The sequence below is a fragment of the Callithrix jacchus genome, chromosome 3, assembly GCF_049354715.1.
Source record: "Callithrix jacchus isolate 240 chromosome 3, calJac240_pri, whole genome shotgun sequence".
NCBI classification, from domain to species: domain Eukaryota; kingdom Metazoa; phylum Chordata; class Mammalia; order Primates; family Cebidae; genus Callithrix; species Callithrix jacchus.
Genome location: NC_133504.1, coordinates 39,258,764 through 39,282,899, shown reverse-complemented (window position 1 = coordinate 39,282,899; position 24,136 = coordinate 39,258,764). Strand labels below are relative to the sequence as shown.

General features: G+C 32.6%; 1 protein-coding gene across 4 annotated transcripts in view; it reads left to right on the top strand.

Annotated features, from left to right (window-relative positions):
• The window catches only part of GLRB (glycine receptor beta), an 88,023-nt gene that overhangs the window by 43,168 nt on the left and 20,719 nt on the right, over nt 1-24,136 (top strand). For all 4 annotated transcript variants that reach the window (XM_035292805.3, XM_054252853.2, XM_078366362.1 and 1 more), the window contains 5 exons: nt 1,067-1,173; nt 2,862-2,929; nt 18,455-18,684; nt 18,790-18,872; nt 20,603-20,743. In XM_035292805.3, the coding sequence (XP_035148696.1) occupies nt 1,067-1,173; nt 2,862-2,929; nt 18,455-18,684; nt 18,790-18,872; nt 20,603-20,743 (629 nt within the window). The remainder of the gene's footprint in view (nt 1-1,066; nt 1,174-2,861; nt 2,930-18,454; nt 18,685-18,789; nt 18,873-20,602; nt 20,744-24,136) is intronic.

Genomic DNA, 24,136 nt, shown 5'->3' with positions numbered 1-24,136 from the left:
TATCAGCAGATTATATGATAATTAGCTCAGAAATGCCTAAAAAAGAGTTTTGGTTTCAATACAAAGCCAAGCCTGTTGCATCTAAGTTTCCTTCATGTAAATTAATATCATTTATGAAATTGAGACTTTTTACCGTATCAATGCGGAAAAGGCTGTGCTAGATGCTCCAAGTATAGTTTTACTTTTCCTTGTGATTGTCATGGATTTTGTATGTGTGTAGGTATTGGGGAAAATATTATGCATAAGACTTTATGGGGGGCAAAATAAACCAAACCCAAACAAAAACAACAAAACATTTTCCTTGGCTTCCAAGAAAGTGCCTTTTTAAAGAAGGGCTTTTAAGCAACCACCAATTTTATCACTTATCATTATTCAAAGTTAACTAAAATAGCAAAACAATGCAGATTTTCCTCTTCTTAATAAAGAGTTGATGACACACATATACAGAAAAGAAATAGGTAGTTATCTCTTACAGCTCGGTATAGTATACTTTACTTGTTTCATTTATCTGATAACAGAGAAACATCTTTTACCAGTTCCTTTCTGCCTCCCAGGCTGCCATATTTAGCTGAGTGAGGAGACCCTCCATTGTGTTTCTTGGGGAAATATTATTTTATAAATGTCAGCATAATTGTTTTATGAATTCTTAGACCATGTCGCTGGTCAGATCATTTTTGTGTTGGCAGGTTAACATTACACATTGTTCAAAAATGTTCTTTGCTGTTTTATTCTCATTGTGTGCACTCCCTTTGTACTTGCCTAGATTTTGACAGCAGGTTGCTTCAGAACAAGTAAGCGATCTGCTTAATTTTACTTGATAGAAAGTAACATGGAGTGTGTAGAGCAATGTTTCATCCACTTAGTGAAATTATTGTTAATATATATATTAAGTAACAATGTCTTCTGGGTTTTTAACAATATTTACTAGTCTCGATTTCTCTTTGAAAAAGCCATGCTATGGTTGTGGATTTGTCTCAGAAAGGCAGTCTTTCCTCCCAATGAAGATTACCCATTTCTGTTGTTTGCTATTTATAACTACTTATAAGGATTTTTCTCTCTCTTATAGTCAGCAGTCAGCAGAGGACCTCGCCCGAGTACCTGCCAACTCCACTAGCAATATCTTGAACAGGTTATTGGTCAGTTACGACCCCAGGATAAGACCAAACTTCAAAGGTTTGTCTCCCACACATAAATTTTCATTTTTATTGTTTAAAAATTAATTTTATATCTATATAGTATATACATACAAAATTAATTTTGTGTGTATATGCTTTGTGATATTCAAAACAGTAAGATTTCAAAGTGACATATAACAAAAATGTCCTTAGGTTCAAAGCAATTTAATGCCTAAATTATTCAAAGATAAGTAAAATATGAATTATAATTGTTTTATGGCTTACCCATTTTTAAAAATGCAAAAAAAAGGATATACTGAGAATTAATAGACCAACCTCTGTAATGGGTTTTCTAAGTACTATTCTTAACCTGAGTGGTTTAAAATTTAGGCTCTGGAAATAGATCTGGCTTTCATTCACAGACACTAGAGTTATAATTTGCAGAAGGATCATTTCCTCATTTAGGGAAAGAGAACAGTTCTGATGTATATTTAGATTCTTTCTTACTTTTTGTTAGTATTTCACATTACTGGAATATTCTCTCTATTCCTTTGCTAAAAAAAAATGGATAAACGATTTTTAAAAGCATGTTAACTTTGTGAATAAAAGTGACTACAACATAGATTATTTTTATTCCAGTTAGATATTACCATTTATCATGTCTTTTAAGAACCAAAGCTACACTTACAATAAAATAGGTCATGAGCAGATTGTACAGCTGTATAGACTTCTTTTGTCCTTTTGATGAATTAGAAAAAAGCTGCACAAAAAAAAAAAATCTCTGGAAAACTATAATCCTTGTTGCTGGTTAAGAACAGGTATTAATGTAGATCAGATTAAAATTATAAGGCTTGATGTTTCTTTTCTTTTTTTTTTTTTTTTGCCTTTTGAAGAAAAAAAAAAGGTCTGCAGCTGCTTCTAGTCAACTGAAGTTATACAACTATGTTGTAAAAATGGGTTTTTGTTCATTACCAGGACCTATTCAGTTACTTTCAACAACAGCCAGGGTCTGGGTTGTCACATGTCTAGCATATATTGATTCACCACCTGTTTTTCATCAGTTAGTGGTTATGTGGCTAAAAGGCTAAATTCACATTTTCCCTTTGTTAGCCCAACCAGCAGCCACAGTGAGTTGAAAAACAAAAAAATAGAAAGAAATTTGCAATGTTATACCTTAGTTCTCACTCTGTGAACTTTCAAGTTATTTTTCAAAAGGTCAGGAAAAAATCTTTATAATGACTTTGTTATGTGTCCAATTGACTTTACATTTCCATGAATTAAAAGTTAAAACGTAATAATTATAAGTAAAATTTATTGAATTCTGTTTTACCTATTAAAGTAAGAATTGGAACTGATCAGAAAAATGTGAACAAATTAAACCCTGTTTTAAAAATAAATTTTTAACGAGTAATTTGTATTTTCTTAAAATAAATGTATTAAGGCAATTTAAAAAAAGATTTAAAGGTATATCTATTTTCCAGAGTCTCTACAATTTAAGACATAATTCTTCCTGAAAAAAAGAGCGTTATAAAAATACAATTGAACTCATTTTTTATTTGTATTATGATCCCTATTTAGAAAAATAAGTTAGTAGCAGTTATGAATATATTATACTGAAGCCATAGATTTTGCATTCCATGTGGATTAGAAAAAATATGATAATTGAATGTATAAAACAAAAATCTATGATGATTCTGGCCAAGTATTTTTACTGCTAATAAATATATTCTTAATTTTTATTCATAGGCATTCCTGTTGATGTAGTGGTCAACATTTTTATTAACAGTTTTGGATCCATTCAAGAAACAACAATGGTAAGATTGTAATTAATTTAATATTTTGTCAAATATTTAAAGAAGGAGATAGTTAAAGTAACATTAAAAGTGAAAAATCAGGAGTAACTAAAAAATGCATGCCCTTTCCTAGTATAAAATGTCCAACTTTCTAGATTTTATTAAATGAGTGATTTGTTACCACATAATCTTGAAACTCAAATTTAGCTTTAATGTTGCATTAAAACTTACAGACTTGGAAGAATTGATGTATTCCTTCTGAAAAACTGTTATTGGATACACAGTTTTTCAGGAGAAAACCTGGGGAAAGGATGTATGCTGTGAAGTCCAAGGAACATTTTTTGGTTTTGTTTTTTAATATGCTTGTATGCTGGAACATTCAAAAATGTTTTAAGTATTCAGTTTTTTCTTCTTCCAGTTTCCTGAGGAGAATCCTTGCTTTATTTATTTTGTTCATTTTGTGATACGTAGAACAGAGAAATGTAAGAAGCAAATAAGGAAATTGATTTCCATAGGATGGGGCAACATGAACTCCTTGAAAAGATGGTGCAGCAAGATTAAAGGGCCAGGGAAAGACAGATGACGACTGGGAAGGAGTGACAGGCAGACTTGCATCTTGAAAGGAATAGGAAAGAGGTTTGAGGGAGTGGCTGTTGTCCGTGATAAGATGGACGTTAGGGACAAAGTTGTCGATACAGTAACATTAGCAGATGTCCTAAGGCTCTTAAAAGCCATTTGACAAAGTCTATTTGCTTTTTAAGGTTTTAGAATATTACATCTGTGCCATTTTTGACAAACCACATGATGAAATAATACTTCAGGTAGAAGAAAGAAGACCCAACTTTTTTTTCCTGTATTTTTTTGGAGATACTTATATTTTATTAAGTAATAATGTAAGATTTTGACTGCAAGCAGAGTAAGAATAGCAAGAGTACAGTCTATTTTTTCCGGGAATATCTTAGACTAGTAAAAGAATTACTTAAAATATTTACTCCATTATTCCTAATAGTAGCAGCATAGCATATTATAAAAGCAATTGTATATTGCATTTAATTAATGATGACTATGTTTATGTTTTAAATGTGATGAGAGTGTTATTTATTTGTGGAAGTGTATATTTAAGCAGAATAATTGACGAAGTGTAGATATTTTTAGAGAATTATTTAAAAGATTTTGGGATTCACTTCAAGTGACCTTTTACATCATTTAAATAACATAGGCATGCATTATAAATCACTAGGAGACCTTTCTGAAGTAAAATATAAATTACCATATATGACTCAAGAGACAGCATAGCACTCATTAACTGAAAATGTGGTTAATCTATCTATGTACTTCACTTTCCAATAGTCGAAGATATCATTTTCTCAAGGTAAAACTTTACCGGAATCTATTTGATCTCCATACCCCATTCTGTACCCTGGTTATCTAGCATGATACCACTCCACTAATACTGAAACTCATCTGTCAAGATATTGCGTCCTATGGGAAACATCCCCACTCTTTATCTTGCATGCCTCTGTGATCAGACCTAAGAGAGTTTTAGGTCAGCGAATGCAAGGATCTCTTTTTCTCTTTTGCAATATAGATACATTAATGATACCTACTGAGCTAGCTGAGTAGGTGTCATTAAAGTATCTATATTGTAACAAATACTGAATTCCTTCCAAATATCAGGAAGGAATTCTGGTAGGTCTCATCTGTAGTTGCTCGGTTGTATTGAGTTGAAAATACCCGCCGGGAGCGGTGGCTCAAGCATGTAATCCCAGCACTTTGGGAGGCCGAGGCGGGTGGATCACGAGGTCAACAGATCAAGACCATCCTGATCAACATGGTGAAACCCCATCTCTACTACAAATACAAAAAATTAGCTGGGCATGGTGGCACATGCCTGTAATCCCAGCTACTCAGGAGGCTGAGGCAGGAGAATTGCCTGAACCCAGGAGGTGGAGGTTGTGGTGAGCCGAGATCGCACCATTGCACTCCAGCCTGGGTAACAAGAGCGAAACTCCATCTCAAAAAAAAAAAAAAAAAATACCAGGGAGCATGGGATAGTAAAAGAATTTCTTACAGATTATTTGATGATGATAAAATTTTTCATAATTTCTAATATTTTATCCTCTCACTCCTCTGCACAGACCCATCCCAGTAGTTAGCCGAGAATAACTTATTCTTGGCACCATATTCAATAAATTTTCACCATGGCATCTGTACCCTTACTCTTTATTCTTGATCTTCTCTTATCTTCTTAGCAGAGATTTTTATGGCTATTCTTACCCACTTTGTCCACTCTTTACAATCTAGGTTTTTCATCTCTATTATTTGCCTGTTACTTAGATCTAATAGCTTCTATACTGTAATTAAATTACTTTTGTATGTATTCTTTTTATTCTCTAATGGACTATCAAACTCATAAAGTTAGCAATAATGTATTCTGCTTCTTCATTTTCCATAAAATACATAAGACAGGCACTCAATAAATAATGAACACATAAATAATTTTTCTATTAGCTAATGTTGAACGAATAAATGAACAAATAAATTTGCTATTTGCTTAATTAAGTAAAAGGGTTGGTGGAACATATTTAAACAGTAGACTAATGTTGAACATTTAGATGGCTTAATAACAGACTAATGTCATTACTACAGAGTGTGGTTTTGAAAACTTTGAAGACCTTTATCTAGAGGAGTCAAATTATTTATATTTGTTATTTCTTTGATCATAGACCCTGGATGAAAACCAATTTGGCCTTCACTTTGTATTGACCAGACATAGCCTAAATGTTTAGAATCAGAACTACAATCATTAAATGGACTTAAATATTCCATTTTATTGTAATTTTTTTTCCTTCTAGCAATATTTATTTTATATACCCTTTAAAGTAGAATTGTACACATATGTCATTTGATAGTAATATTTTATATATTTGCTCCATCTTCTCAATGCAAATGCTCTAATAACTTGTTGCTTAATAGTTAGGAAAGCATAAGTTACTATAGATAAATAAATTACATTAAAGTATCTTCCAAAGGAAAAAGATGCATATAGACAATACTTGTTCTTCATAATTTTTTATAAACAATGGTGAGAACGTAATAGTGATGACTCAGAAATGTAACCCAAAAGGGTAGTCTTTTTGCCTGGACAGGAGTTATATGAGAGGGTACCTCTTCAAAATGAACAAACAAAAAAGGTCCCCAAAACAAGATTTTGAGAAAGCAGAGAATAATAGATTTGTCTACATACAGGATGTACGTTCATGGCAATGTAATGGTAGACTGTGTGTGAGGTGTGCCATCCAACAGACTTGCGTTTGAGTCTGTTATGCCCTTGCTGTGTTACTAAAGGGAGTGAAAAAGTTACAAAATTAAAACAACAGTATTTTGACTGGCATAGCAACTACTTTGCCGGTGATGGTGACTCTTTGGTTGTCATAGATTAGCAAATTAATTTAAAATTTTCTAATAGTATCTCATCCTTAAAAAAAATGAATTATTTCTAATTGCATTAGCAGTCCTACTGTATATGTGTGACTTTGTCTATTACTAGCCTCCTAGAAATCTCCCCTACACAAATAAGGAAAACCTGGCCAGGCACAGTGGCTCATGCCTGTAATCCCAACACCTTGGGAGGCCGAGGCAAGTGGATCACTTGAGGTCAGGAGTACAAGACCAGCCTGCCCAACATAATGAACCCCATCTGTACTACTACTACTACTAATAATAAATTAGCTGGGCATAGTGACAGACACCAGCAATCACAGCCACTTGGGAGGCTGAGGCTGGAGAATCACTTGAATCTGGGAGGTGGTGGTTACAGTGAGCCGAGATCATGCCAAAGGAAGTCTTGATATTGAAAAAGCTTGAGTATTGCCCGGCACTTTCCTCTGCAGTTCAAACCAGTCTACTTCAACTAGCAGTTGCTTATTAAAGAAAGCACAATGCAGAATGCAGAGCCTGGGAGAAGATATAACATGAATAGCACAAGTCAGGTGTCAGAAAGGGGCAACTTTTAAAGGAAAAGGGGCAGCGCAGTTCATCAGTAGATGATATTGATTGTCAAACAAATAAGGAAGCAAGGTTATTGGCATTAATGTTATTGTCAGGAGATTTTAACCAATTCTATTTGGAAAAAAATTGTTTCTGCTTTTTTTTTTTTTCCTCTAAGTTTAGATGCTAAATGTTGCTGGCTAAACTAGAAGTCTTCTCATATTATTCATAAACCATTATTGTGTAGTGGAGGGAAAGTTACATTATACTAATATTCCTTAAGTTTTCGGCATCTCTGTGGTTACATAACTGGGTGTTGCAGGTTTTTGGCCCCCCTGCCCCAGGAATGGGGGAGGAGGCCCTACTGGAATGATGGGCCCATTCCAGTAAATATCAGACCCAAAGAGTTTTGTAGAAAAGCGATTTATTAGGTAGAGATAGATAGATAGATAGAGAGAGAGAGAAAGAGAGACAGAGAGAGACAGAGAGAGAGAGAGAAAGAGAGAGAAAGAGAGAGCAAGAGCGAGAGCGAGAGAAAAAGAGAGAGATGTCCCACACTGTCATGGGAGGGGATCCAGAGATGGAGTCCGCACAGATGAGAGGCAGGAGGTCTTTTAATCTGAGATACTCCCGCCCCATTCAAGTTCTTGTCCCATGAGAGGAGATCCTTCAACCTTCCGCTGGAGTGATTGATCTTTGACTTTGACATCTGATTGGCTGTCTGGCTTACAGTTCTCCCACAGCTTTCCTGGGGCTTTCTAAACAAAAGAAGCTCCGCTGGGCAGTCTACCATCCCGAGGGAAAGTTAGACAAATAACTCTAGGCTCCTGGATGGGGGTGGATAGGGGTATGGTGCCGGGAAGTTCTTGCCTTTGCAGCCACACCCCTTGTGGACCTGGGAAGATAAGTTAACATGGTCCCTCAGTTATATGCCTCTTCAGCCTGTTGTATGGCCTAATTGTGAAGCTTTATAGTTCCTATTTCTCATGTGTGTGCACTCATTTGTATTTTGCTACCTTACATTTTTGTAAGGCATATTTATTAATGCTGTAAGTGGTATTTACTGAAAGTAATAGTAGCATCACCAAAATTGTCAAATAAATGTTATCATCCCAATTTGAAGTTGCTGGAACAGTCAGTTCTAGTTCTATCAGTTTATGTGCTACTGTTTGTGACAACTGAAATAAAAGCATTCAAATCAGTGAGAAGAATGATTTGTTAGAGGGTAGGTGACATCTCCTCTGCAGTTATGCTTACAATATTTGTTGAGTTTCCACTCAATTCCTAACTTTGGCTTTAATCAGCAGGATTTTCATAACTGAAAATGTGAACTATTGAACTTAAGTGTGGAAAATTGGATATTATGGGTTATTGTCATAATCTATACACTGACACTTTACCTTATCAGAAATACAGAAAAGCTCTTTCGTGGAAATAAAAACCTGTTTATACAAACCATTTTCTTTCTTTAGATTAGGCATGCTTTGTAATTATATTGAGTTATTATTGCACTGTAATTCAGGATCCTGTCAACTTTCTGTGCCTTTCTGTTCCATGGCTTTTTGTTTAATAATAGATTGCAACTCCTTTTGGGAAACACAGCCATGATTGTCAAGGAAAAAAAATCATATTTGGAATTCACCACAAAGCTTAATTCTAGCTCTTGGTCATTGCTCATCTTCGTCGTTTTAAAGCAATTTTATTTTACATATTTCTATATTTAGATTTAAAATACTTTCCTTAAAATTTGCCTTAGTTTACTATTCTTTATCTTTTATTTTTGTTGTGAATTTTAAAGCATTTACTATAGAATAATAGAATTTACTGTAGAATAATATTATTTCACATCTTAGGAGATTTTACATCTTAGATGTAAAATTAGAAACACTAAGCTTATTTCATCTTCATTTTTCTCATGTTATTCATGTTCAGGGTTTGCACCCTGTTGTTGGCTGAATTATGGCCCCCTAAAGATGTTCATGTCCTAATCACCAGTAATTGCAATTCTTACATGAAAATTCTAATCTCACTACAGGATAAATTTTATATCCTTTCAAACTTATGGATGTGCTGTTTTATATGATAAAAGGGACATTTCAGATGTGATTAAATATTTGGAGATTGGGGGCGAGTATCCCAGTTTGTTCAGGTGGAGTCAGTGTAATTGCTAGCGTTCTTATAAGACAGAGACAGCAAGATCAGGATCAGTGGTAGTAGCCGTGATGAAGGAAGCATGAAGCGGTGGTCGGGCAAGGAAGGGACCGTGAGTCAAGGAGTGCAGGTGACCTCCAGACTCTGAAGAAGCCAAGGAAACAGATTCTTTCCTCAGAGGCTTCAAAGGAACCAGCCCTTCAGGCAGAAACCTCGACTTCAGCTCAGTGAACATGATTTTGGTCTCCTAACTTACAGAACTCTAAGATACTAAATTTGTGGTGCTTTAAGCCACCGTTTTTGGTGATTTTATGATAGTGGCAATTGGAAACCAGTACAGATACTGAGCATTTGTTAGTATTTTTTTCCTCCCGAATTCTACTGGAGGTTTATCTGATTGCATGTAACTTCTTCCCATGCCTAGCTGGAGGATTATCGGTTTATCTGATTGCATGTAACTTCTTCCCATGCCTAGCTGGAAGATTATCTGATTATAACATAACTTTATCCATATATGGAAATGCCAAAAGAATCAGTTATATTTTACTAATTACTTAAATCTCTCACTCATTAAGGTTTATTCTATTAAGGATGTAACTTTTAAAAATATATATGTTTTTAGTAGTTAAAATATACTTTAGTTCTTTCTCTTTGTCAAAGTTACTATTTTTAGTGTATGTACATGAAACTGAACAATTTATTATGAATACTTTCCTCATTCATTACCTTTTTTCTTCAAGTTACATTATTGAGAAGCATTGGTGATTAAATTTTACAATTAAGAGTACCATGTTAGGCATTGAGGAAGGATGAAAAATGTCCAGGTTTTGTTTTCTCTTTCCAATAATTTGGTTATTATTATTAATGAATATGGAAAAAAATAAATGAATGGTGTGAAGAATGCTAGAAAACTTTCTGAACTGTTAACTTTCTGACACAGAAGGCATGTCCCCATTCTTGTATTTAATAGAAGTGTATTGGATACTTTGTATACCCAGCCTCAGCAGGGTGCTGTTCTTTACGGGGTTTCCGGTCTAGTGTGGCACCATCGTACCGCCTACCAGGCACTCCTAGTAGAAATGGACTATGGGGATAGATCTAGAACAAGTGATTATCCACAAGGTGTTACTGAAGAGTCTTTATCTAAAAACCTTGACAAATGATGTACTTAGAAAAATCACTAATATGTAACCTAAGAGCTTTTACAGACATTCTTATATGCAACTTTTAACCTGACTAGAGGCTAAATTTTAAATCTTTTTCAAACCAGGCTTTTAATAGCCCTATTGACAGAACTTTAATTATAATGCTGCCAGATGCTATAACAGCTGAACTCTTTTATTTATTTGAATGCTAATTTTTGCCATAATGTAAAGAAAACAAATGAATTAAAGATTACATATGTGAGCTATTCTAACAACATTACAAAGTATAGATAAACAGTTCTTAATATTAAAATATTTATGAGATTAACTGATTATGGTGTCTTATTGTGAAATGTTTTATTGCCTTGAAGAAACAGTTTAATTTGAGTGTTAATTGGTTCTAAAAATTTTTGGAGACCATCCATTTTTCCAGATAATGACTAATAGTGTGTTATTTGGAATGAACAATGAATATTACTTGTCACCAAGTACTTTAAAAGCAATTAAGTAATTTCCCACTCATTAAAGAAGTCTGTTTCTGATGGGAATTTGTTACTTGCAAAATAAATGATAGAGCTATAATTAGTGTGATTGAATAATTGAAAATGAAAATAAATGGGTTTCAAAGATGGTTATCTTAAGGCATTTGAAATGACAATAACTAGTAATTATTTGAAAATACTCATAAAACATTAACCAAAGCATATAACTAATGAGCTTTTATCTTTTAATGAATGTTCAACCCAAACTATTAAGTTGTAAAATTTTAAGATAAAAGATACATAAACTCGCTGCAACTTGTTTTGAATTGTAATATTATATAGCCTTATAACTAATAGAAAAGCATCTTTGAAGCACCTTCATAATGAAATAAGACATAACAATCAAAGTGATACATTGAATGAACCAATGAAGTAGGCTATTTCCAGTTTTGGCGATGCTCATTGGGATACAGCTCTGATGGAGTTCTATTTAAAAAAAACATGATTGGAATAGAGATCCATATGAGCTTTTTTTTGTGGTATATTGAGGTTACAATGGTGCAGCTTAAAGCAAGAAGAAGAGTTTAAGAGATGCTAAAATATGTATAGTGCTAAGCGTTTAGGAAATGCTAACAAATGTATAGTGTTGAGATTTGATATCTAGAGGTTAATGACTGTTCAGTGTAATTGTAGGTGGATTATCTCAGTACAGAGAAACCCAAATATGTTACACTATATGCAGAATTTTTTGAAGCAAAAAAGCGTATTAATCACTTTACAAGCATTAAAAAGGAATAACAATAGCATAAAGGATATTTCCTAATAAAATGAAAAAATTGTTTAGAGCCTAATATCTCCAGGTGCAGTTCATGTACTTTACATATATCATCTCATTGAATTCCTCCTAAAACACTGTGTTGTGAGTGTATGATTATTATCTCCATTTTATATAGAAGGGAACTTTGTATTCCATTCACTCCTTAATCCTCTGCAATCTTGTTTTCGATACACTCTGTGCCAAAAATGTTTTTGCCATAGTTTTCAGTGGCTTCTACATTTGCTGAAAGTAGTCAGTTTTTTTTTTTTTTTTTTTTTTTTTTTTTTTTATTTTCTGTACTTTGCCTTCAGTGGCACTTACTGCTATTGACCATCACAAAGCTTTTGTTCTTTTGGTTTGGCGAAATCACATTCTTAGGATTTTTTTCTTTTTCTGTTTTCTGGCTAGTCTTTTAAATGCTTACCCTCCCAGATATTTTTGTGTCGCTTTGTTTCATGTTTTTGTTTTCATTATGTATTCCTGTTTTAAGTAATAATTTTGAACAAACTTGGTCTTGATTTTTTTTTTTTTTTGGTAATGTTTTGAAGGTTCAGGCATGTTGTAGCATGTATTAGAATTTTATTCATTTTTTATGGCTGAATCATATTCCATTGTGTGTGCATATATATACTAAAGTTTGGTTATCTGTTAATAGACATAAGTTATTTCCACCTTTTGGCTATTTTAAATAATGTTGCTATGAACATGGGTGTACAAGCATATTTGCTGGAGTGTCTGCTTTCAGTTTTGTGGGATATAAACCTAGGATTGGAATTATTGGATCATATAGAAATTATGTGTTTAAGTCTTTGAGGAAAATATATAATTTTTAAAAGTTTAAGACAGACTTATAGTGAAGAAATATGAATGATTTATTTGATGCACTATTAAGGGAACCAATAGCATAATAAAGCTAATTCAAAGAAGAATTAAAGAGACAGAAGCAAAAGAAATAATGCTTAGATTAGATTGTTAAATAAACAAAATTTGTTCATGTTTATTCAGAGAACTATGGGTATCATCTTGATGAAATTGTTTTTATATGACAGAAATCATAAGTAACATCAATTATTTAAAAGTTATCTAATTTTACAGTCATAACCCTAATCAATAGAAAGTGTCAATTCAAAGTTGCAGTGTCCTGGAGAGTCACAGGGCCTTTAGGTGGGCTTGGTAGATATTGTTTTAGTATGATATTGAAAGGACAAACAAATTTTTGCCTCTTCTCAAAATTGTGGATATTTTTTTCTTAACCTTGTATTTCTTTACTTTTTTGTTGTTTATGGTAATTTTTTTGCAATCACTTCTTTTGGTAGACTCAATGTAGACTTTATTGTAGCTTTATTCATAATTGACAGAAGTGTTGTTTAGTAAATGAGTGGATAAACACACTAAACTGGTACATTTGTTATCAAATATAATTTGATAATGTCAAATATAGTTTAACATTATCATCCAAAGTTTATCATTTATAGGTTTCATTCCTAGTTTAGTACATTCCATGGGTTTTGTCAAATGTATAATGATATTACTTCACCATTATACTATTATACAGAAGAGTTTCGCTGCCCTAAAAATCATATGTGCTTTGCCTGTTCATCCCTTTCTTCTTAAATTCTGGCACCACTTCTTATATTCTGGCACCAGAAATCTTGCTTTCTGGCACCACTATCTCCATAGTTTTGCCTTTTCCAGAATGTCAGATAATTGAAAACGTATAGTATGTGACCTTTTCAGATTGGCTTCTTTTAATTAGTGATATGCATTTAATGTTCCGTCTTATCTTTCTATGGCTTGATAGTTCAGTTCTTTTTAGCACTGAATAATATTCCATTGTCTGGATGTGTCACAATTTACTTACCCATTCATCTACCAAATGACATTTTCATCAATTATGAATAAAGCTACAATAAACATCCAAGTGAAGGGTTTTATGCTGACATGTTTTCAACTCCTTTGAGTGAATACCAAGGAGTGTAATTGCTGGATCATATGGTAACAGTATGTTTCATTTTGTAAGGAACTGCTAACTGTCTCCAAAGTAGCTGAACAGTTTCTCATTTTTATCAACAATGAATGAGTTTGTTCCTCTTTTCCACATCTTTGCCAGCCTTTGTTATAGTCAATGTTCTGGATTTGGCCATTCAAATAGGTGTGTAGTGGTATCTCATTGTTGTTTTAATTTGCCTTTCCCTGATGTCATAGGATGTTGATCATATTTTCATATGCTTATTTGCCATCTCGGGTAATACCTGTTCAGGTCTTTTGGCAACTTTTTAATTGAGTTGTTTGTTTTCTGATTGTCGAGTTTCAAGAGTTCTTTGTATACTTCTTAAGATTTTAATTCCTACCTTTCCATTGTCTTTTGCTTGGTCCCTGTTTAGTGATGACCTTGAATTTTTTGGGCCATTTTCTCCATCTCGATATTTAATATTCTTTTGAATTGTTGATGAAACTATTAAGAAGTGGTATCTTTTTGCCTCTATTTTTGTTCTGCTTTTCCCACATGTCACCACCTGTCAAAATTCTTACTCTTTGGGAACTTCACCAGACTCATGTTCTACAGCCTTTCCTGATCCCTTGTGTCTGATGTGATCATTTATTATTGTTTTGTTCTTACATCCCTTAGGGTCTTTACCAGTTGTTTCATGACTTGTTTAATCATCACTTCCTGAGGGTATTGACCCCATGTTCTTATCCCTCTCAGACTGGTAGCTCAGACCTTTGAACACCAGAAGTCTTTAATGAATCACTATTGATTGAATGAACAAATGAAGGAAGGAATGATTGTTTTACCCAGCCCAGCAAAACCATTTGTTAAGTGAGCCTCTTTAATCACTGAATTTAATCTGGAATATAACAGGTAGATGTATTATTCTGTTAGTCCACACATCAGGTTTGCCATGTGAGTTTGTGTATCTCTAGTCAGTGAAATCTGAGTAATAGTCTGAAAAATCTCAGATTTGCTTTCTAGTACTGTTTTGTGTTGATCTCTGTATGACTAGCACCTAATGTAATGCTTGATTTATAGTACATACAATAAGTGCCTTCTAAAAGCTTTTGAAGAATTAGTACAATGTTAGTTTTAATGATGTTTAGCAGCCAACTAAACCTCTAGGTAGCATCTTTACAACAATAGAAAAGGAATGCTGTCGATAGTAATGACTGAGTATTCAAAATGGGGATAACAGAGATAATGATAATAATGTTAGGAATACATATAATAAAATTAATTAAGTTTTGTGAGTACTCACTTGGGGCCAGGTTTCACGCTTTAGGTAGAATATCTCCTTTAATTCTTAAGAGTTACTGTGGACTAATTTTATTGACAAAGAATTTGAGGCTCAGAGAAGTTAAATACCTTGACTTAAACTCACATAGTAAATTTTTTAGCACAGAATTTAGACCCAGGTTTCTCTAACTTCAGATCTCAGTATAGGTGTCAATGCATTAGTTAGCTTAAATTTATCTCTAGAGTCTAAGTTAGATGTTCCATTGTGAAGTGTTTTTTTTTTTTTAATTTGGATGTAGCCTTTTTCAAGTTACTCTTGACTGATGGTCTATATCCCTCATAGTTAATTTTTAAAAGCAAGGGGAACTCACAGATGTATCCTTACAAACCAGATTATGAAAAGGAATATATCATTAATAAATAATTTTTGAATGAATGAACCAGTGAGTCAATTACCTACAAATTTAGATAGAATTTAAATAAATGTTTTCTTAAAGTCTATGAAGTAATGTGTAGCTGGATTTCCAAGGATGTAAAATGGGAAGGAAATGAAGGAAACCTGCTTATTTATACAGCACATTCTATATTAATCCTTTACACTGAGTATTTTATTTAATCCTTGTAATAGGATATATATATATATATATATACACGCATATATATGCACATATATATATATATAATTTAGAAGGGTTAAGAAACTCAGAAACTTGTTCAGGGTCAAATCTTTTAAGATTTCGAGATGAGCTCTTAATCAGGCCTTTTATATTTCCAAGTCTATGCTGACTCCATTATGTAAGTTTTTATAAATTAGGTTATTATTATTTTTTAAGAAGTTATTTATGATTGCATAAAGGCTAAAAATGGTGGTTAACTATAAATAAAATGTCCTTACATCATTTCTAATTTTCCCGTAGATGGTTTTTATTTTGTCAATGCTATGTAGGTCTTTTCTCTATCCTACACAGCTTTGTGCTGATTAAAATGCTTGGACTTAATACTGATAAAAAACACAAATGTATTCTTGGATTGTGTAGAAAGATTTATAAGATTCCAAGAAGCATTTAAAATAGTAAACTTCACATGGAGAAACACTATTAAAATTGCTATAGAAATTTAAAAAGATAGCTAATTTTGGTTTGTAATTTTAGATCACTTAACAATATCATTTTGATAGGTAGAACATGTAATCATGCTTCTAAAACGTGCGCATGTATGAAATTTTTAAGGGGAATATTGTATAGTGTAGGCTTAACTTATGAACCTTCACCCCCAAAATATAGAATGACTTCTTTTTTAGTTATGCAAAACATGCTGAAGTTAAATATTACCATTTCTTTAATTTCTGTCAGATAATATCATGAATATTATTATAAAATACTGATATAAAATCTTTAGAAATTAATTACTGAGATGCAAGCCAACCTATGTTCCAAAAGATATTTGTTTTGGTCTGGATAAAGAATACCAATGAGTGGCTGAGTATGGTGGCTAATATCTATAATCCTAGCACTTTGTGAGGCCAAGGAGGGAAGATTGCTTGAGGCAGACTTTTGAGACCAGCCTGGCCAACATGATGTGATACCATCTCTATAAAAATTTTAAAAAATATTACCCAAGACTGAGGAAGGAGGATGACTTGAGCCCAGGAGGTTGAGGCTGCAGTGAACTGTGATAGTTTCACTGCACTCCAACCTGGGCAACAGAGCAAAACCCTGTCTCAAAAAACAAAAATAAAAAACTAAAATAAAAAAGAATACCTATGAGGCCTTAATACATACATCCTTATACATATATGTAAAATTCTATTAAAAGAGAGTAAACTAATATTAGGCTGAAAGAAAGCATTCTACCTCTGGAAGCCACATTGGCAATGTTTCTTGGCAGCTACACACAAATAATACTGAAATAGCCTTGTCACAAATAAGGCACTATCTAGACTGTTATTTTATTTATTTTTTATCCATCTTTATTTTAGAAAGATTTATGGTATATAATAACAAAAAGCACAATGATGTAATTGAGAAAGAACTAAATGTGCAAGAGTCACACAATGGGAATTGCACCAGGGTCTGAGAGAGAAATTGTTAATGCAATAGGTAGTAGAGTTAATGTTTAGTTTTCCAACTACAACACAAAAAGAAAAACACAACGAAGTCTTATTCTCCAGTTATATGAGGCATATAAAAGCATCAGGAAAGCATATTGATCATGTAAATTCTGAGGATTAAATGTAGTTTTGCAAAGCACTTGACATTAAGGATGCTTATCACATGGTATATACCTATATAATGGTATGATAGTAATATATTTCTAACAAATTAAAAATTAAATAAGGAATCCATCCTGTGTATTTTCATATAAGAGTCATTGATCACAATAAGGGGTCACAGCTCTAACAAGTATGTAAAATATACACAGACAACTTCATCTGGTTATTTCTTATGCTGAAACTTAATAACAAATTAAGGACATAATGTTTTATCAAAATATTTTGAATGCGTGTTTTCAGTATAGCAATTCAAAGTTACCGGGTTTTGGTGATTTACCTTGATAAAACATAGCACTTAAAGGAGGTGACATGGTTTGGCTGTGTCCCCACCAAAATCTCATCTTGAATTGTAGCTCCCATAATTCCTACATGTTGCAGGAGAGACCTGGTGGTAGGTAATTGAATCATGGGGTAGGTCTTTTCCCTGCTGTTCTTGTGATAGTGAGTAAGTCTCATGATATCTCGTGGTTTTATAAAGGAGAGCTCCCCTGCACATGCTGTCTTGCCTGCCACCATGTAAGTCATGCCTTTGCTCCTCCTTCACCTTCCGCCATGATTGTGAGGCCTCCTATCCCATGTGAAATGTGAATCAACTAAACCTCTTTCCATTATACATTAGCCAGTCCTAGGTATGTCTTTACTGGCAGCATGACAACAGACTAATACAGAATGTAATAGAATAATTTTCAGTGTGTATAGTTTTAGAATGCCAATAACTTTGGCAAATTATTTCTAGGAAGTTGCTTAGCAAATAATTTAAATTGAATACTATTGAGTGTTCAAAATGATATTAAGTGGCTATCACCCACATGCTTTTGCTAAGGTTATATAATTCATATTTTATAAGGAAATGCTTGAAACTAATATGTATTCCTTCTAAAGTGGAGGGCCATGCATGTCTTCCAGGAATGGATAAAAACTTTCACCACATTGTATCTGTCGAAAGCCTTCACGTTATGAGAAAGATAGGCTTTTAGTCTTGGACATTCTTGAATTAATTTTGGTAGGTGTCACAATGATCATCAAATATTAAGTAATAATCTAAATTTCATTATGAGTTTTAATTTTAAGATATATGTATATTTGGACAAAAAGGTTTTGGGAAGAATGATAGCAATATTTAATGGTTCTCATGCTTTTATGTTACTACCACCTAATCAACTATAATAATTGGTGTTTGTATAAAGGTAAAGGAACTATCAATAAGGTTGTATTCTGATGTTCGAGCTAGCAAGTGCTACAGAATGTCTGTAGAGAGTAATTACATAGAGACAAGTTTCTTTACCCTGCTAATGGAGCTCTTCTTTTGCGAAGCGGTTGCTGTGATCCTGGTTGATATTGGAAGAACAAAAATATTTGTGCCACTAATCATTGTAGCTCTTTTTGTTTTGTGGCTGAATAAGTTCTTTAAAACAGCAATAAACATACACATGTGCACGCATGTACTTTTTCTTCAGGACTATAGAGTTAACATCTTCCTGAGACAAAAATGGAATGACCCCAGGCTGAAGCTTCCCAGCGATTTTAGGGGTTCAGATGCACTGACAGTGGACCCAACGATGTATAAGTGTTTATGGAAACCTGATTTATTTTTTGCAAATGAAAAAAGTGCCAATTTTCATGATGTAACCCAGGAAAATATCCTCCTCTTTATTTTTCGTGATGGAGATGTCCTTGTCAGCATGAGGTATGCTTTTATATTTAATATTTGTGCATATGTATTTTCCTTCAAAAATCAATGAATGACAGAGAAGTATATTAAATTATTTCTAAGACGCGTTTCTACTTTCAGGTTATCTATTACTCTTTCATGTCCTTTGGACTTGACATTGTTTCCCATGGATACACAACGTTGCAAGATGCAACTGGAGAGCTGTACGTAAATGAGAACCTAAATGATTATGATAATATGTTTAACATGTCAAGGAAATACCTTCTACTGACATCTTAGATAACAGTGGTAAAACTGGTGCTTTGATTATAAATAGTCATAAAATAATTTATTTAGGGAAAGTATAGTTACTCTTTTATTAATACTGTATTAACTTGTATTAAGATAAATTATTTTCATACTAGTTTTATTTCAGTTTATTGATGTAGGTGTATACTCTAACATTCTAATTGCCATCATTATTTGAATTTGTAATACAGGCAAGGTACAAGAGAAAATGATGTCCTAATTTCAATAGCATTTCCAATGTTCAAACCACATTTTCTTAGCAGAAAATTTAGAAAACGTTGAAAAATATTCTGTAAATCAAGCTAACATTCATTTGCTATGAATGTAAATAAATTTAAACAATTTTTTACAAAATTGTATTATCTTGTGTTTCTCTGATCATATTTTTTTTGAGTTACTAAAAGGCATACTAGGTGTATTAGTTGAAATTATTATCTATCTATAAAATGTATTACTTAATTTCCCATGATGCTTGTCTTTTTAAAATAAAAGTAAGACATTAAAACTTGAAAAATTAACACAAATGCAAGGAATGTTTAGCCGGAATACATGAATCATCTTATAATAAGTTCATCTATTTCTTTAGAGAGTAAAGAATAATAGCCTGGCAAAATATCTTGTGTATGTATTCTAGATTATATGTCTAAAGTTACTTTATGGTTGTTTTTTAAATAATGTACTGAAATGGATCCTAAAGTTGAGCAGTATTTATTTCTTTCTAACTATAAAATGAGATTTTGCACATGTAAGTGTGTTTTTATGTTTGCACATGTGTTTGTTTTTGTATGTGTTATGTATGAGTGCCTGTATGTCAGTATAGACTTGTATAAAACTTCCAACAGTGCATTTAGATTTTGATTCCATTACTGGATGCACTAAAGCATTACTTTCAAAAATACATGCACTTTAGAGTTTGATAGTAGACTGGTGTGTGCTGTAAAATTCTTTAAATTGTAGCCACATACCTAAGCCCAAAATGTATGCTTCGGGATGCTAAAATAATGCTGTAATTATGTCCCTTTGAGGGCTTATTTTATTGCCCTTCTAGGGTGATACAGATCCGTTTAGGGAATTTTGCAGTGATTTCTAAAAAAAATTAGAAGTTTCAATGCTTACTTTTCTTTTAAAAATCTCAAGTAGCATATTGCATGATTGCAAATGTATACATTCAGAAAGCTTGCCTTACTTGTTTATTACCTTTTGGTTAATGATTGTTAGAAATAATTCTAAGATGGAGAAATGAGTTATTGTAAATGATGTCCTAGGATTTTTAACTCTGTGCAATATGCTGATTTAGCTTGCTCTTTCTCTAAGATGAGTATCTTCATTTTTTATTAATTAATTAATTTATTTATTAAATTTTTTTTTTTCATTTTAGCTTTTGGGGTAGATGTGCAGAACATGCAAGATAGTTGCATAGGTACACACATAACAGTGTGTTTTGCTGCCTTCCTCATTTAATGCTTATACTAGTATTTCCATTAGTGACCATGGATCTGACCTCTTTACATTTTAAACTACAATTTTATATAAGAAGGCCTTATTGTCTTTCCTTTGCTATGTTTAACATTTGGATTATTAAAACATTTTAAAAGCATTATTAATTATATTTTAAACTAACATGTTTATTTACTTTTGTTTATAGTTGGTTACACAACTGATGATTTACGGTTTATCTGGCAGTCAGGGGATCCTGTGCAGTTAGAAAAAATTGCCTTGCCTCAATTTGATATTAAAAAGGAGGATATTGAATATGGTAACTGTACAAAATACTATAAAGGCACTGGTAAGTAATATTCTTTAAATAAAACAAAGTTCTATTTCTAAGGTACATTTTAATTAATAGATAGCCAAGGAGAGAGTAGAAAAGAATGAGATGAAACTTAAAATTAGATTAGCAGATTGTTTATTTTTACATTCATATGCTTAAATCTTTCACAGAATTGTATTAATAAATTTTTTTGAACTTTTAATTATTAGATAGACATGCTTGATTTTTCTTTATGTAATTCTGGTAGTGAGAGGTTTTCAAATGTTTATGTTAGTAATGAAAACTCTTTCAGGTAGCGGTTTTCAGGTGTTGTCAAGAAATTCTACTTCTGGTAGGATTCCATTTGGGGCTGAACATTTTAAATATGAACAATATAATCTATGTTTGTTCATCCATTGTCTTTTGGGTAGTTTTTAGATGGATATTCTTAATTTTAAAACGCATTTTTCCTTATGCTGTGCAGGAAGCAATAAGAGTGTGAAATACTTAGACATCAGTAAATAGTCCCTGTACAGTCTTCTTGACGTGGGTCACAGAACAGCAAATTATGAAAAAGACAACAAAGTAACCTCATTCATTAAATTATGTTGAGCTTGTACAGAAAGTACGGTAGTTACTACTCAGTCCTGTCATAGTATGATTAATGTTCAACCTTCGATTTTCTGCTGGTAGTTCTAGGTTAGTGAAGGTTTTAGCTATTGAATATAGTGTCATTTCACTTAGCAATATAAAGAAGATTATTCAATTTTGATTATTACATTCATAATAATAATCAGTTTAACATGTACATTATCACACAATTCTAATTCTGCCTTTGGAGGTATCTTATAACAAAAATATTCAGAAACAGATATAATTAAAGCTTAACTTTATTGCAAAATACATGTTGACTTGAAATAATAAAATGTATTTAGTTTAATTGTGTAGACCTGAGAGAGATCAGATATTTGAGCTAGAATGCTGCCTTCATGACAGCATCAAGGCAATATGTAATTTAAAACAGTCTTGTTGATATTAAGAGGTGGAGAGAACATTTACATATATACAGTGTTATAATAAAGACAACACTGTGCAACTTGGGGATACAGTTAGTTTAAGAATCTGTTGACTTTGAAATACATCAGCAAATGATATAACTTTAATATGTAAGCATTCCTTCTTCTTAAAGCTTATAGTACATTAGGAAAAGAGAGATAATAGTCCAATATTTTGCTGTATAATTATCAAGGTTTTTAAAAGTAAAAATGGAGAGCTATTAAAAATTTGGTCATCAAAATATTCAATGAAGAAGTCATAGATAGATTGTTAGATATGGAAGTGATCTAATTGATAATTCTGAGCCAGCTCCTTTATTTAACGCATAAAATAACTGAAGAGCAGAGTGCATAAATTACTTATTAAATTACTTATTACTGGTGGCTTATTACTTATTAAATGTCACCAGACAAATTACTGTCAGCCACGGGACCAAGAGTAGTATTCCATCTCCCAAGTGTTCAAATTAAGAAGACCACAGTATTTGGGATTTTTGAGACTGTTGTATAAGAACGTGTACTTAGGCCAGGCGCAATGGCTCACACCTGTAATCCCAGCACTTTGGGAGGCCGAGATGGGCGAATTACGGGGTCAGGAGTGGCGGAAGAATCGCTTGTACCGGGGAGGCAGAGGTTGCAGTTAGCCGAGATAGTGCCACTGCACTCCACACTCCAACCTGGGCAGCAGAGTTAGACTCTGTCTCGATAACAAACAAAAAAAGAACACGTACTTAGTAGACATATTTTTGATCTCTTGCTATACTAGGCATTGTTTTTAGTTCTTTCCAGAAATTATTTAATTTAATCCTCCTAACAATTCTATGGATTAAGTAATTTTATTGTCCTCCTTTTACACATTAGGCTAATGAAACAGACACGTGCCCAAGGTCATACAGTTGCAGTGATGCTGTGGGAGAGGGAACCTGATATTGTTATACTGTTAATACCTGTGGAGTCCTATTATACTTTGAAAAATGTTACCTACATCCAGATTATACGCTAAACATTTCAAAATGAGTAGTGTCTAAATTGTTTTGAGAAATTTGAAGGAGACCCTACTGAAGTTTTAAACTTCTTAGAGATGAAAATAACACTAGCAACTTTATTTGTAATTTTATGTAATAGCACATGATTATGTAATAACTTTGAAAGTCCTAGGAGTGTTCATTTTTTCACTTTTAAGCTCTACTTTTAAAAAATTCTTCATTTAGGGACTCAGTAGTGAATAAAAGCAAGGTCCCTGCCCTTTAGAGAGCCATATTCCAATGTGGTAAACAAGTAAACAAATAAAATATAATTCATTTTAGTTCTTAGAATAAAATTAGAAAGTGTGCTATGGTAGACAGAATTTTGGGGATTACTAAAGAGTTATAAGTTTTTTGTGGTATTTTTTGAGTCATAAATAACTCACTGAAATCTCATTAGCTACAGAAAATAATGACAGAACAACTTATATTTAGCAAAATTTTTGGCACTTAGTATGTTTCAGGGACTTGATCAGTTCTTATATGAATTATTGTATAAATATAGATAAAATATATTTTAATGTTTGGATAATTAGAAATATATTTAGAAAAATAAGACGTTGAAAATACATTCAATACTTAACGGTGTACAACAATGGGAAAGTATAAATATATATGTGAACAATATATAAAAGTGATAGCCAATATTTAATTTGTATAGATATAATAATGCAGCTTCAACTTTATTAAAATTATGATTTTATGATTATAGAAATAGCAAAAGTGGAGAAATGTGTGGGAAAGCAAGTATACAAAAATACTCAAATTGGAAGCCTGAGTGAATAATGGAATAAAACTTCACAGGAAATAGAAAGTAAATTGAATTTGCCCAATGAACATTTATATTAATTAGCTGCCCACCTGCCTCTCATAAATGTAACAGTACTAGGAAAAGATCAAACAAAAAAAAATCAAGAAATGTTTCTCATAAAAGTTTATGGAGCAAATCACTATAATATCCAAGCATGTATTTTACTGCTAAATGCATCCAGGTCTTGTGAAGCTCCCCTAATGGGTACCTTCATAAAAAGGGACATGGTGGAAACTTGCTTCAAATCTCAGGACTCATGTTAATGGGCTATCATTTAAACATAATGGGATGTAATGCAAAATTTTATTTTAAAGTATGCTACTTTGTAGTAAATTGTTATAATATTTGTGTCAACTGAGAATACTTAAAAATATGTAATTTGTTGAGAAACACATTTCATATGCACTCAGTGAATAGAAAACTAATTTGACTTAATGATGCTATTACAAAGTGATGTACTTCAGATTCAATTTTAGGAAATACGTTGAGCCTTCTTAATTGTAGCAGTTGTACTTATGAAAGATTCTATTTTTGAAAT